The sequence below is a fragment of the Salvelinus fontinalis genome, chromosome 7 (assembly GCF_029448725.1).
Source record: "Salvelinus fontinalis isolate EN_2023a chromosome 7, ASM2944872v1, whole genome shotgun sequence".
Taxonomy (NCBI): Eukaryota; Metazoa; Chordata; class Actinopteri; order Salmoniformes; family Salmonidae; genus Salvelinus; species Salvelinus fontinalis.
The window spans coordinates 16,633,956-16,647,077 of NC_074671.1; the positions used below are offsets into that span (position 1 = coordinate 16,633,956).

The 13,122-nt window shown below is 43.3% G+C and overlaps 1 protein-coding gene across 2 annotated transcripts; it reads left to right on the top strand.

The window, feature by feature from the left end:
- The first annotated feature begins 150 nt into the window (after window positions 1-150).
- On the top strand, window positions 151-13,110 carry LOC129859097 (N-alpha-acetyltransferase 50-like). 2 transcript variants are annotated; one of them, XM_055928469.1, is made up of 5 exons: window positions 151-342; window positions 9,749-9,882; window positions 10,017-10,136; window positions 10,420-10,486; window positions 11,438-13,110. In XM_055928469.1, exons 1-5 carry the CDS (start codon window positions 335-337, stop codon window positions 11,613-11,615), a joined length of 507 nt encoding a protein of 168 aa, XP_055784444.1. In that variant the 5' UTR covers window positions 151-334; the 3' UTR covers window positions 11,616-13,110. The 2 variants fall into 2 exon arrangements, with proteins under 2 accessions (XP_055784444.1, XP_055784443.1); XM_055928468.1 differs by having other exon boundaries at window positions 152-342; window positions 9,746-9,882.
- The last annotated feature ends 12 nt before the right edge of the window (window positions 13,111-13,122 follow it).

A 13,122-nucleotide genomic window follows, 5' to 3' on the forward strand; every position in this document is an offset into this window, starting at 1 on the left:
AAAGACTATGTTTAGTAGAATGTCATTAGACATAGTCTCCAATATGTTGTTTCTTTAGGTTCTCCCTGTCTCTGGCCCACACTCCAGTACAGTAGGTGGCGGTAATGCACCATAACGTTGGATGCCAACCGCCAATAAACCCCACCGAAGAAGAGACGTTCTGCGCATGCGGGGTCAGAGTTGACAGTGGAGGTGTGCGGTAGCTAAGCTAACAGTTAGCAACATACATGTGGAGGGTACGACAGGAGGAAACACCAACTCTGTCAAAATTCCCGAACTGTAAACTACTCAGAACTTCAACCACGTCGAAACTAAAGAATAACAGTCGTTTACAATGAAAGGGTGAGTAAAGCCATTAAAAGAGATGTCTGTGTTCCTAGCACGACTAAAGTTTTTTCTTGTCTTTTTTTTTTTTTTTCAACGGGGGGCGGGAGAGGTGGCTGCAATGCTAACGTTAGCTAGCTAAATCGTTTGCACGGTTAAGTAAAATAACACCACAGTGATTTTCTCTTTACCAGTTATTAGACACAGTATCTAATTGGTTAACTAGTTAGCAAATAACATATGTAACCTGCTAAGTGTGTCTAGTAGCTCGTGCATTTCCCATCGAATTAAACTTTGAACAAAAAGTCGGATAAGTTTGTAACATGCCTGTTAGTTCGTGTAGCTAGCTAGCTAACTAACGTTAGCTGGATTTCGAAACGTCTGAAGTCCGCTCTACTTTGACGTAACTATAGTTAATTACTAGGCTACTTTACGCCACTCAACTCCAAGCTTGTTCAACTAGCTACGTTAGCTAATGTTAGCTACTTTACTTAGCTAGCGGCTAGGTAGCTAACGCTAGCTAATTTAACTTGGAACAAATTAGATTAAAACTGTAACAGTACTACCTATTAGCATGCTGACGTTGGTCAGTCAATTTTGACAATCATATTTAGCCATTGGCTAGTATTACTGGTTTCTGTTAAAGGGTGTATTTCGATTCAACTACTGTTTGGGGCGTGAGCATGAACCATAAACCACAACCTGCTCTGAACATTTTGTATTATTCTGTACTTATTCGTATTATACTGTGCTTTCAGAAAGTATTTCCCGATCCCTTGAGTTTTTCCACATTTTGTTACATTACAGCCTTATTCTAAAATGGATTATGTTGTTTTTTTGTTGATGAGGCAAAATGTAACAATGAGGCTGTAATGTAACAAAATGTGGAAAAACTCAAGGGGTCTGAGGTCCTGGGCACTCTGGAGAAGGTTTTCTTGAGGGTCTCTGTACTTTGCTCTGTTCATCTTTCCTTCGATCCTGACTAGTCAAATCAAACTTTATTTGTCACGTGCCAAATACAACAAGTATAGACCTTACCGTGAAATGCGTACTTACACGCCCTTAATTAACCTTTTGAGGATCTGGGGACCCATGCCAAATCTTTTCAGTCTCCTGAGGGGTCAAATGTTTTGTCGTGCCCTCTTCACGACTGTCTTGGTATGTTTGGACCATGATAGTTCTTTGGTGATGTGGACACCAAGGAACTTGAAACTCTCGACCCGCTCCACTACAGCCCTGTCGATGTTAATGGGGGCCTGTTCAGCCCTCCTTTTCCTATAGTCCACAATCAGCTCCTTTGTCTTGCTCACATTGAGGGAGGGGTTATTGTCCTGGCACCATACTGCCAGTTCTCTGACCTCTCTATAGGCCGTCTCATCGTTGTCAATGATAAGGCCTACCACTGTTGTGTCGTCAGCAAACCTAATGATGGTGTTTGAGTCCAGTTTGGCCACGCAGTCGTGGGTGAACAGGGAATACAGGAGGGGACTAATTCCCACCCTGAGGGGCCCCAATGTTAAGGATCAGCGTGGCAGACGGGTTGTTGCCTACTCTTACTACCTGGGGGTGGTCCGTCAGGAAGTCCAGGATCCAGTTGCAGAGGGAAGTGTTTAGTCCCAGAGTCCTTAGCTTAGTGATGAGCTTCGTGGGCACTATGGTGTTGAACGCTGAGCTGTAGTCAATGAACACCATTCTCACATAGGTGTTCCTTTTGTCCAGGTTGGAAAGGGCAGTGTGGTGTTTGATTGAGATTGCGTCATCTGTGGATCTGTTGGGCGGTATGCGAATTGGAGTGGGTCCAGGGTGTCCGAGAGGATGCTGTTGTGAGCCATGACCAGCCTTTCAAAGCACTTCATGGCTACTGACGTGAGTGTTATGGGTGGGTAATCATTGAGGCAGGTTGCCTTTGCTTCCTTGGGCACAGGGACTATGATGGTCTGCTTGAAACGTGTAGGTATTACAGACTCTGTCAGGGAGAGGTTGAAAATGTCAGTGAAGACACTTGACAGTTGGTCCCCACATGCTTTGAGTACACGTCCAGGTAATCCGTCTGGCCCAGCGGCTTTGTGAATGTTGGCCTGTTTAAAGGTCTTGCTCATATCGGCTACCGAGAGTGTCAACCAGAACAGCTGGTGCTCTCGTGCATGCTTCAGTGTTGCTTGCCTCGAAACGAGCATAAAAGGCATTTAGCTCGTCTGGTAGGCTCGCGTCACTGGGCAGCTCTGGGTTTCCCTTTGTAGTCCGTAATAGTTTTCCGGTGTAGTAGGATTCAATCTTAATTCTGTATTGACGCTTTGCTTGTTTGATGGTTTGTCAGAGGGCATAGCGGGATTTCTTGTAAGCGTCCGGATTAGTCTCCCGCTCCTTGAAAGCGGCAGCTCTAGCCTTTAACTCGATGCAGATGTTGCCTGTAATCCATGGCTTCTGGTTGGGATATGTACTAGAGGTTGACCGATTATGATTTTTCAACGCTGATACCGATTATTGGAGGACCCGGAAAAGCCGATACCGATTCATCGGCCGATTTTTATTTTATTTGTAATAATGACAATTACAACAATAGTGAATGAGCACTTATTTTAACTTAATATCATTTTTCAATAAAAAATCAATTTAGCTTCAAATGAATAATGAAACATGTTCAATTTGGTTTAAATAATGCAAAAACATAGTGTTGGAGAAGAAGGTAAAAGTGAAATATGTGCCATGTAAAAAAGCCAACGTTTAAGTTCCTTGCTCAGAACATGAGAACATATGAAAGCTGGTGGTTCCTTTTAACATGAGACTTCAATATTCCAAGGTAAGAGGTTTTAGGTTGTAGTTAATATAGTATTTATAGGACTATTTCTCTCTACCATTTGTATTCCATATACCTTTGACTATTGGATGTTCTTATAGGCACTTTAGTATTGCCAGTGTAACCGTATAGCTTCCGTCCCTCTCCTCGCTCCTACCTGGGCTCAACCGAGGACCACATCGACAACAGCCACCCTCGAAGCAGAGTTACCCATGCAGAGCAAGGGGAACAACTACTCCAAGTCTCAGAGAAAGTGACGTTTGAAACACTATTAGCGCGCACCCCGCTAACTAGCTAGCCATTTCACATCGGTTATACCAGCCTAATCTCGGGAGTTGATAGGCTTGAAGTCATAAACAGCTCAATGCTTGAAGCACGGTGAAGAGCTGCTGGCAAATGCAACAAAGTGCTGTTTGAATGAATGCTTATGAGCCTGCTGCTGCCTACCATCGCTCAGTCAGACTGCTCTATCAAATATCAAATCATACTTAATTATAACATATAATTACACACAGAAATACGAGCCTTTGGTCATTAATGCAACCGCTGTTAGATTTTTTAAAAATAACTTTAGTAGAACATACAGCATGCAGTATTGTGAGACAGCGCTCACATATTCTCCGCCTTGTTGGGGCCAACATTTACCAGAAAAATACGAAATAACATAAATATTCTCTTACCTTTCTTGCATCAGAATGTCAGAATGTCAGAATGTACCTTTCTTCCATCAGAATGTTGTGCAAGGAGTCCTATTTCCAGAATAAATCGTTGTTTGGTTTTAGAATGTCCATTTCTTCTGTCGAATTAGCAACTTTGGCTAGCCATGTGAAGCTCACGTGTCCAAGAAATGTTTGCACCTGGAATGAAAAAGTCCCAATAAACGTTGAATAAACTGATCAAACTCGGTTGAAAAATCCTACTTTATGATGTTTTTCTCATGTATCAAATAAAACCAGAGCCGGAGCAATTCGCCGTGTATACCGAACGCTTTTCAGAAGACAATGTCGAGTTCCCCCGCGCGCCGTCGAAAACTGACAATACCAGACCTGCCACTCCAAAAGCTCTTATTCGGCCTCACATCAAGCTAGACACCCCATTCAACCTTCTACTGCCTGTTGACATCTAGTGGAAGGCGTATGAAGTGCATACATATCGATAAATAAAAGCCAATTGAATAGGCAAGCCCTGACACAGAGCCTCGTTTTCAGATTTTTCACTTCCTATATGGAAGTTTGCTGCCAAATGAGTTCTGTTTTACTCACAGATATAATTCAAACCGTTTTAGAAACTTCAGAGTGGTTTCTATCCAATAGTAGTAATAATATGCATATTGTATGATCTAGAACAGAGTACGAGGCCGTTTAATTTGGGCACGATTTTTTCCAAGGTGAAAACAGCGCCCCCCTATTCACAAGATATGGTCGAATTCGGATACTATCATTTTGAAAACACAACGTTTATTATTATCGCATATACCCTGATTCTGCGTGCAATGAACGCAAGAGAAGTGACACCATTTCACCTGGTTAATATTGCCTGCTAACCTGGATATCTTTTAGCTAAATATGCAGGTTTAAAAATATATACAGTGGGGCAAAAAAGTATTTAGTCAGCCACCAATTGTGCAAGTTCTCCCACTTAAAAAGATGAGAGGCCTGTAATTTTCATCATAGGTACACTTCAACTATGACAGACAAAATGAGGGGGGTAAATCCAGATAATCACATTGTAGGATTTTTTATGAATTTATTTGCAAATTATGGTGGAAAATAAGTATTTGGTCAATAACAAAAGTTTATCTAAATACTTTGTTATATACCCTTTGTTGGCAATGACAGCGGTCAAACGTTTTCTGTAAGTCTTCACAAGGTTTTCACACACTTGCTGGTATTTTGGCCCGTTCCTCCATGCAGATCTCTTCTAGAGCAGTGATGTTTTGGGGCTGTTGCTGGCCAACACGGACTTTCAACTCCCTCCAAAGATTTTCTATGGGGTTGAGATCTGGAGACTGGCTAGGCCACTCCAGGACCTTGAAATGCTTCTTACGAAGCCACTCCTTCGTTGCCCGGGCGGTGTGTTTGGGATCATTGTCATGCTGAAAGACCCAGCCACGTTTCATCTTCAATGCCCTTGCTGATGGTAGGCTTTGTTACTTTGGTCCCAGCTCTCTGCAGGTCATTCACTAGGTCCCCCCGTGTGGTTCTGGGATTTTTGCTCGCCGTTCTTGTGATCATTTTGACCCCACGGGGTGAGAACTTGCGTGGAGCCCCAGATCGAGGGAGATTATCAGTGGTCTTGTATGTCTTCCATTTCCTAATAATTGCTCCCACAGTTGATTTCTTCAAACCAAGCTGCTTACCTATTGCAGATTCAGTCTTCCCAGCCTGGTGCAGGTCTACAATTTTGTTTCTGGTGTCCTTTGACAGCTCTTTGGTCTTGGCCATAGTGGAGTTTGGAGTGTGACTGTTTGAGGTTGTGGACAGGTGTCTTTTATACTGATAACAAGTTCAAACAGGTGCCATTAATACAGGTAACGAGTGGAGGACAGAGGAGCCTCTTAAAGAAGAAGTTACAGGTCCAGAAATCTTGCTTGTTTGTAGGTGACCAAATACTTATTTTCCACCATAATTTGCAAATAAATTCATAAAAAATCCTACAATGTGATTTTCTGGATTGTTTTTCTCATTTTGTCTGTCATAGTTGAAGTGTACCTATGATGAAAATTACATTCCTCTTTAATCTTTAAGTGGGAGAACTTGCACAATTGGTGGCTGACTAAATACTTTTTTGCCCCACTGTACTTCTTTGTATTGATTTTAAGAAAGGCCTTTGTATTTATGGTTAGGTACACGTTGGAGCAACGACAGTCCTGTTTCCGCGAATGCGCACCGCATCGATTATATGCAACGCAGGACACGCTAGATAAACTAGTCATATCATCAACCATGTGTAGTTAACTAGTGATTATGATTGATTGTTTTTTTTATAAGATAAGTTTAATGCTAGCTAGCAACTTACCTTGGCTTCTTACTGCATTCGCGTAACAGGTAGGCTCCTCGTGGAGTGCAATGAGAGGCAGGTGGTTAGAGCGTTGGACTAGTTAACTGTAAGGTTATAAGATTGAACCCCCGAGCTGACAAGGTAAAAAATCTGTCGTTCTGCCCCTGAACAAGGCAGTTAACCCACTGTTCCTAGGCCGTCATTGAAAAAAGAACGTGTCCTTTAACTGACTTGCCTAGTTAAATAAAGGTGTAAAAAAAAAAAAAAATCCAAATCGGTGTCCAAACATACAGAATTCCGATTGTTATGAAAACTTGAAATCGGCCAACCTCTATGTACGTATGTTCACTGTGGGCATGACGTCGTCGATGCACTTATTGATGAAGCCGGTGACTGGGGTGGTGTACTCCTCGTGCCATTGAATGATTCCCAGAACATATTCCCGTCTGTGCTAGCAAACAGTCCTGTAGTGTAGCATCCGCGTCATCTGACCACTTCCAAATTGAACGAGTCACTGGTACTTCCTGCTTTAGTTTTTGCTTGTAAGCAGGAATCAGGAGGACAGAATTATGCTCAGATTTGCCAAATGGAGGACGGGAGAGATCTTTGTATGCATCTGTGTGTGGCGTAAAGGTGGTCTAGGATTTTTTCCCCTTGTGGTTGCACATGTGACACTGGTAAAAATGTGGTTAAACTGATTTGCTTGCCTGCATTAAAGTCCCCGGACACTAGGAGGTCCATTTCTGTGTGAGCATTTCCTTCTTTGCTTATGGCCTTATAGAGTTGGTTGACATAATGTAGAAAATACACGAGTTCAGGGGCCTTGCTTTAACAAAGTTAACCATTTTTACTGTAGTGTCCAAAACGTCTTTCAAGCTGTCAGGCATTTCCTTGAAAGCAAGGGTTTCTCGGTGGATGCTGCAGTGTACCCAAGTGGCGTCGGGAGCATCTGCTTGTACGCGCGTTACCACGCCACTATGTCTCCCTGTCATGGCTTTTGCGCCATCAGTACAGATACGAACATATCTTGACCAACAAAGTCCATTTGATGTCACAAAGCTGTCCAGTACTTAATATCCTCTCATGTTGTCCTGGTTTCCAGTGGTTTGCAGAAGAGGATGTCTTCCTTAATTGACCCCCCATAAACATAACGGACATATACCAGGAGCTGTGCCAGGCCCGCCACGTCTGTTGACTCATCCAATTGGAACGCATAGAATTCACTGGCTTGTATGCGAAGAAGTAATTGCTTCAAAACATCTCCTGCCATGTCACTGATGCGTCGTGAAACAGTGTTGTTTGATGAAGGCATTGTCTGTTTAGTTTTTTGGCATTTTCCCACAGCATTGTCCCAGCCATATCAGCAGCAGGAAGAATAAAGTCCTCCACAATAGAATGGGGCTTGCCTATCCTAGCCACTCGGTAGCTCGCCATATAAAAGATGCTTCTAGCCCCTTATTAATGATATCTGTTGCTTTTGTACATGTCTTACTCTTCGAAAGTCGTCTTTATTCTCGCCCCAAAAACTCCTGTGGCTTATTTTTCACATTGTCATGTTTTGTTTCTAAATGTCTGCGCAAGAGTGAAGGTTTCCCGCGAGAGAGTTGTGATTGGATGTTAATTATTTGACTAGTCTACCTGTATTTGACTTATTCGCTAAACACTAGATGGTTTAACTTTATTTTTGGCAGTGAAACGAGGCTACTCGGGTGAGAAAAAAACCTCACCCAAATGTATAGCCCTGTTGAAAAATATAAATGTACTTTTTGGAAATGTGGGGGGGGGAAATAATAATAAAAAAATAAGTAATAATAATTATCACATTTTTATTTGTTGTACCCCTGGGAGTACAGACTAATGGTGGTGTCTCAGAGCAGATGTCTTAGATTTTAATATTGGCGACGTCGCCAGGTCTCTGCTGTCACTCTATCCGGCCTGTCTGACTGCCGTCGAACACGTGACCAGCAGCTGTTGTCAGCATAGAGGTTTTAACATGAGTCGCCCTATAAATACCTCTGTGTGCTCCCAGGAGTAATGCAATTGGAGGCAAATGGTCAAACTCAAGAGACACGAAAACAGACTCAGTCCCGGAGATTGACATTTACCTAAACATCATGCCTAATCTTTTATGATCAAGGCACACAGGAAAGGCTGTTTACATGCATAAAGAGTGCATGTAACATGTCAGTCATCCCAATTGAATTAATGTGGGGTTTTGCCTTGGGTGGCAGATTTTGTGTCTGGTGTAGTGCTTGTGTGCATGATGCCACTGTTAACCTTTTGGGATGACAGGTGGCAGCTGTCAATGCATCTGGGCTGGTCCAGGTGGCACACAGTGGTAGGAGAACTGGCTGCCCAGCCAGCTCCCTAGAAGAGCTCAAGGCAGACCAGATCATGTCCTCAGGCACTGTTAGACATCTGTGTTTACCAAAGTACTTAATGTGAGTTGTGCCTTGGTCATGGTACGTGTACACACCTGTGGATCAGTCACTGTGGATATGAGTGCCACATTAAAAGTATGTGGACATTGGTGGATTCGGCTATTTCAGCCACACCCGCTGCTGACAGGTGTATAACATCGAGCACACAGCCATGCGATCTCCATAGACAAACATTGGCAGTAGAATGACCTTACTGAAGAGCTCAGTGACTTTCAACGTGGCACCGTCATAGGATGCTACCTTTCCAACAAGTCAGTTTGTCAAATTTCTGCCCTGCTAGAGCTGCCCCGCTCAACTGTAAGTGCTGTTATTGTGAAGTGAAAATGTCTAGGAGCAATAACTGCTCAGCTGCGAAATGTTAGGCCACACAAGTTCACAGAACGGGACCGCCGAATGCTGGTACGTGTTATAATCGTCTCACTACTGTGTTCCAAACAGCCTCTGGAAACACGTCAGCACAATAACTGTTCGTCAGGAGCTGAAATGGGTTTCCATGGTCGAGCAGCCACACACAAGCCTAAGATCACCATGTGCAATGCCAAGCATTGTAAAACTCGCCGCCATTGGACTCTGAAGCAGTGAAAACACATTGTCTGGAGTGATGAATCACACTTCACCATCTACCAGTCAGTGGCCGAATCCGGGTTTGGCAGATGCCAGGAAAACGCTACCTGCCTTAATGCATAGTGCCAACTGTAAAGTTTGGTGGAGGAGGAATAATGGTGTGGGGTTATTTTCCATGGTTCGGGCTAGGCCCCTTAGTTCCAGTGAAGGGAAATGTTAACGCTACAGCATACAATGACATTCTAGATGATTCTGTGCTTCCAACTTAGTGGCTACAGTTCTGACAGCATGACAATGCTCCCGTGCACAAATGGAGGTCCCTACAAAAACTGTTTGTCGAGATCTAATCGCTCAACAATAGTGCCCGACCTCACTAATGCTCTTGTGGCTGAATGGAAGCAAGACCCTGCAGCAATGTTCCAACATCTAGTGGAAAGCCTTCTCAGAGTGGAGGTTATTATAGCAGCTCTATATTAATGCCCATGATTTTGGAATGAGTTATTTGAAAAGCAGGTGTCCACATACTTTTGATCATTTAGTGTATCTGTGTGTGTCATTTTGCTTGGTTAGACACCCCCCCCGTGTGCCCAGTTGGTTGACCGTTCTGCTCTTGTTTCAGTAGCCGGATAGAGCTGGGGGACGTTACGCCACACAACATTAAACAGTTGAAACGCCTCAACCAGGTCATCTTTCCCGTCAGCTACAATGACAAGTTCTACAAGGACGTGCTCGAAGTGGGAGAGCTCGCCAAGCTAGGTAAGACGAGACGGGCTTGCCCAATGACGTAGTCTTATATTGATGCACTTGTTTTGGTTGTTTACTTATGGAGTGTTATGAGAAAATGCTGCATGGCACTGATGTGTAATACCTCTGACCCCTGTGTTTTGTAGCATACTTCAATGACATTGCGGTGGGGGCAGTGTGCTGCAGAGTGGACCACTCTCAGAACCAGAAGAGACTGTATATCATGACACTGGGCTGCCTAGCGCCCTACCGCAGGTTAGGCATAGGTACGGCGCAGATCTTTTGTTTTCGTACATCGACAATAGCCAGCTTCACACCATATTCACTTGTATGCTCTCATACTGTTTGCAGTTTTTTTACATGCTTAAAATATATATATATAATTTAAAAAATTATATACATAATCTTAAACTACCTAGGTGGGACAACCACATATCAGTCATAGCTACTAAATTGAAGGGAAATGTATTTACCATCTGCCAAGTCAGAGCTAGTCACTGGTGTTGCATGTTGTCAAACTCCTGATCTTCTGTCTTGTATTGTGACCAGGAACAAAGATGCTGAACCATGTGTTAAACATCTGCGAGAAGGATGGCACCTTTGACAACATTTACCTGTAAGTCTATAATGAAGGATCTGTGTTCTGCGTCGTAAGGCGCTTACAGATGGGCCACGGTAAACGGCAATCAAACCACAAGAGAATCCGCCTACCATATGTAGAGACCAGCGCTTCCAATTGTCAGCTTGAATGTTGTCATTAAAACATTGTTTAATTGGTTGACAACTCCGCTCATTGTTCAACTATGTGCAGCGGCTGCTTAAGACTTAAGCTAATGTCATCTTTTGGCGTCTCGAGTGCCAAGCCAGCAGCGCCGCTCGCGGGAGCGAGGACCACAAACCACGGCGCTACCAAAACTGCCTGCGATTTGCCACCCTACTCCCATGGAAGTCTGTTACCTTTGGTGCTTAGTCTGTAAGCTCTTTACGGTGCATCTCAGTATTTCTAAATGGACTCTTCTCATGTATGTTCACTGTGTTGATGTGAAATAACTGGACAGGTGAAAGCAATTGCCTGGTATGGGAATAGTATATACACCATATTGCTTTCACCATTTCTGTTTTCACATCAGTGCAGATGAAGGAAAAGCCCTGCTATTGAGGTGTATCCTCGGTGGTCAGTTAAATGTTTGTCATCCCTTACCTCCTAATTCACACGCTTCTATCTGAGTTGACCCTTTTTGCACTAACTCTTTTGACTCATCACATACGCTGCTGCTACAGCTTATTATTTGTCCTGTTCCCTAGTCACTTTACCCCTACCTAATATGTACATATCTACCTCAATTACCCCGTACCCCTGCACATCGACTTGGTACTGGTACCCTGTGTGTATTATAATGAGTAATTATCATTACTCATTGTGTATTTATTCCTTGTGGTATAATTGTTCTATTTCTCTCTGCATTATTGGGAAGGGACCGTAACTAAGCATTCCACTGTTGGTCCACCTGTTTATGAAGCATGTGACAAATAAAATTTGATTTGGATTCTTTCTCTCATCTGACAGTCACGTGCAGATCAGCAACGAGTCGGCCATCGACTTCTACCAGAAGTTTGGCTTTGAGATCATCGAGACGAAAAAAAACTACTACAAGAGGATAGAGCCTGCAGATGCCCACGTGCTTCAGAAGAGCCTGCGCAGCCCGTGTGCGCCCCCTGGGGAAGAGCTGCAGAAGACCGAGTAGGGGCTGCAGCCTCCGGAAAGAGCTCGTCGTGCCCCGCCTCCCCCAGAAACAGAACTGTGACAGATGCCTATGGGTCGACACATTCACCACTTTCTTCAAAGGATGTTAAAAAGAGAGAAACAAAAAATCTAAGTTTAAAAAAACACATGGCATTTTTATTTTGCAAAAAAGAGTCCCAATAAAAGATTTTAAAAAACTAAACTAAGGGTTCAGAATCCAAAAGTGCTCAGAAAAGCTGCTGACTTAAAACAGTTTAGAAATGTTGGGGGGGTGGTTCTGTGTTTGCCAATCATACTTTTTGTGTTTGAGTTTTTAAAAGCGGTTATAAAGGTAAGAGGACATATCTTCGGTGTTTGGACAAAAAAAACAATAGAACTGAATAGGAAAAAAATGTACGGTAAGAGACTATCGTTGTCGAAGGAAGTCCCCAACTGGCAACATTATTGATGCTTTGAGTCGTCATGGTGACTCAATAACACTGAACTCCAGCCCATCACCACCCAAGTCCAGGGACTTATGGGAAGTTTTTACTGGTGGGTGAGACTTCCTGTTCTGGCAATATGCGAAGTGTGAGACTTGCATAGGGGATGCAATTCTTCTTCGTGAAGTCAAAGCTCTGACGCCACTCCAGAGGGGGAAAGGAGAAATGAGCGCCCTCATATAATGGGCATGAGGATTGATGAACAGTTTCAAGGTGTGGGAAGATTTGGGGGAGTGGATTCTCCTATTTGTTTCTGAATGGTTGTTTCTCAACCCATCTTTAATTCTCTCTCCAGCTTTTTTTTCTTCTTTTTTCTAAATACCAACTGGCTCAGGGCTTCTCCTGGGCTTGCCACAGATGCTGTGTGAGAGAGTTCAGGAAACCCTCAGAGATCAGGGTGTGAGATGGGCAAAGATGTATGAGATCAAAGGATAGAACTGGTGTCTTAAGATGAGGATGATGTTTTTGTCAAAGTACAAAGATGGAACAAGACATCCAGTAGGGGGGGTTGGTTCAGTACCCAGTCTGGTGCCACAATTATTGTAAATACAATCTACTGTATCTCCATTTCAGGACTAGAGCAGTTCAATTGACTGGCTAAGATGGAGAGCTCTCTGCCTTGGTGGAGTGCATGAATGAGTTTGTTGTGGATGCTTCTGTTTAGATTGGCACTTTATAGTTAGCCTGAGTACTGTCTGGTACCGAGACTAACCTTTAGTAGGAGGTTGTTACCAAGTCAACTAGATTTCTCCAGTAACCTTTCTGTGCGCTTCACTCATGACCATCTATTCAACATTGTGGGAAGGTTGCGTGTTGGTTTGGGAGTTTCCTCTGTGGGCCCCTCAGAACAGAACCAGAAGCCCAGGAGAAACCTTGCCGACTGCATGCTGGGAGAGTAGTCCCCACTCCACTGTTGTAAAAGCATGTTTTGTTTAATTTGAAGAATTTTATATTTTCTGGAGCTCTATATTGTAAGACTTTTTAACCACCTAAATAAAATAAATACTATTTGCATTGTGGGGTCAT

What these genes read in the sequence shown, in the direction of transcription:
- LOC129859097 (XM_055928468.1), top strand. An exon ending in CTACCGCAGGTTAGGCATAG is followed by an intron (nt 10,137 to 10,419) that starts GTACGGCGCAGA and finishes TATTGTGACCAG; the next exon opens with GAACAAAGATGCTGAACCAT. An exon ending in ACCTTTGACAACATTTACCT is followed by an intron (nt 10,487 to 11,437) that starts GTAAGTCTATAA and finishes CTCATCTGACAG; the next exon opens with TCACGTGCAGATCAGCAACG.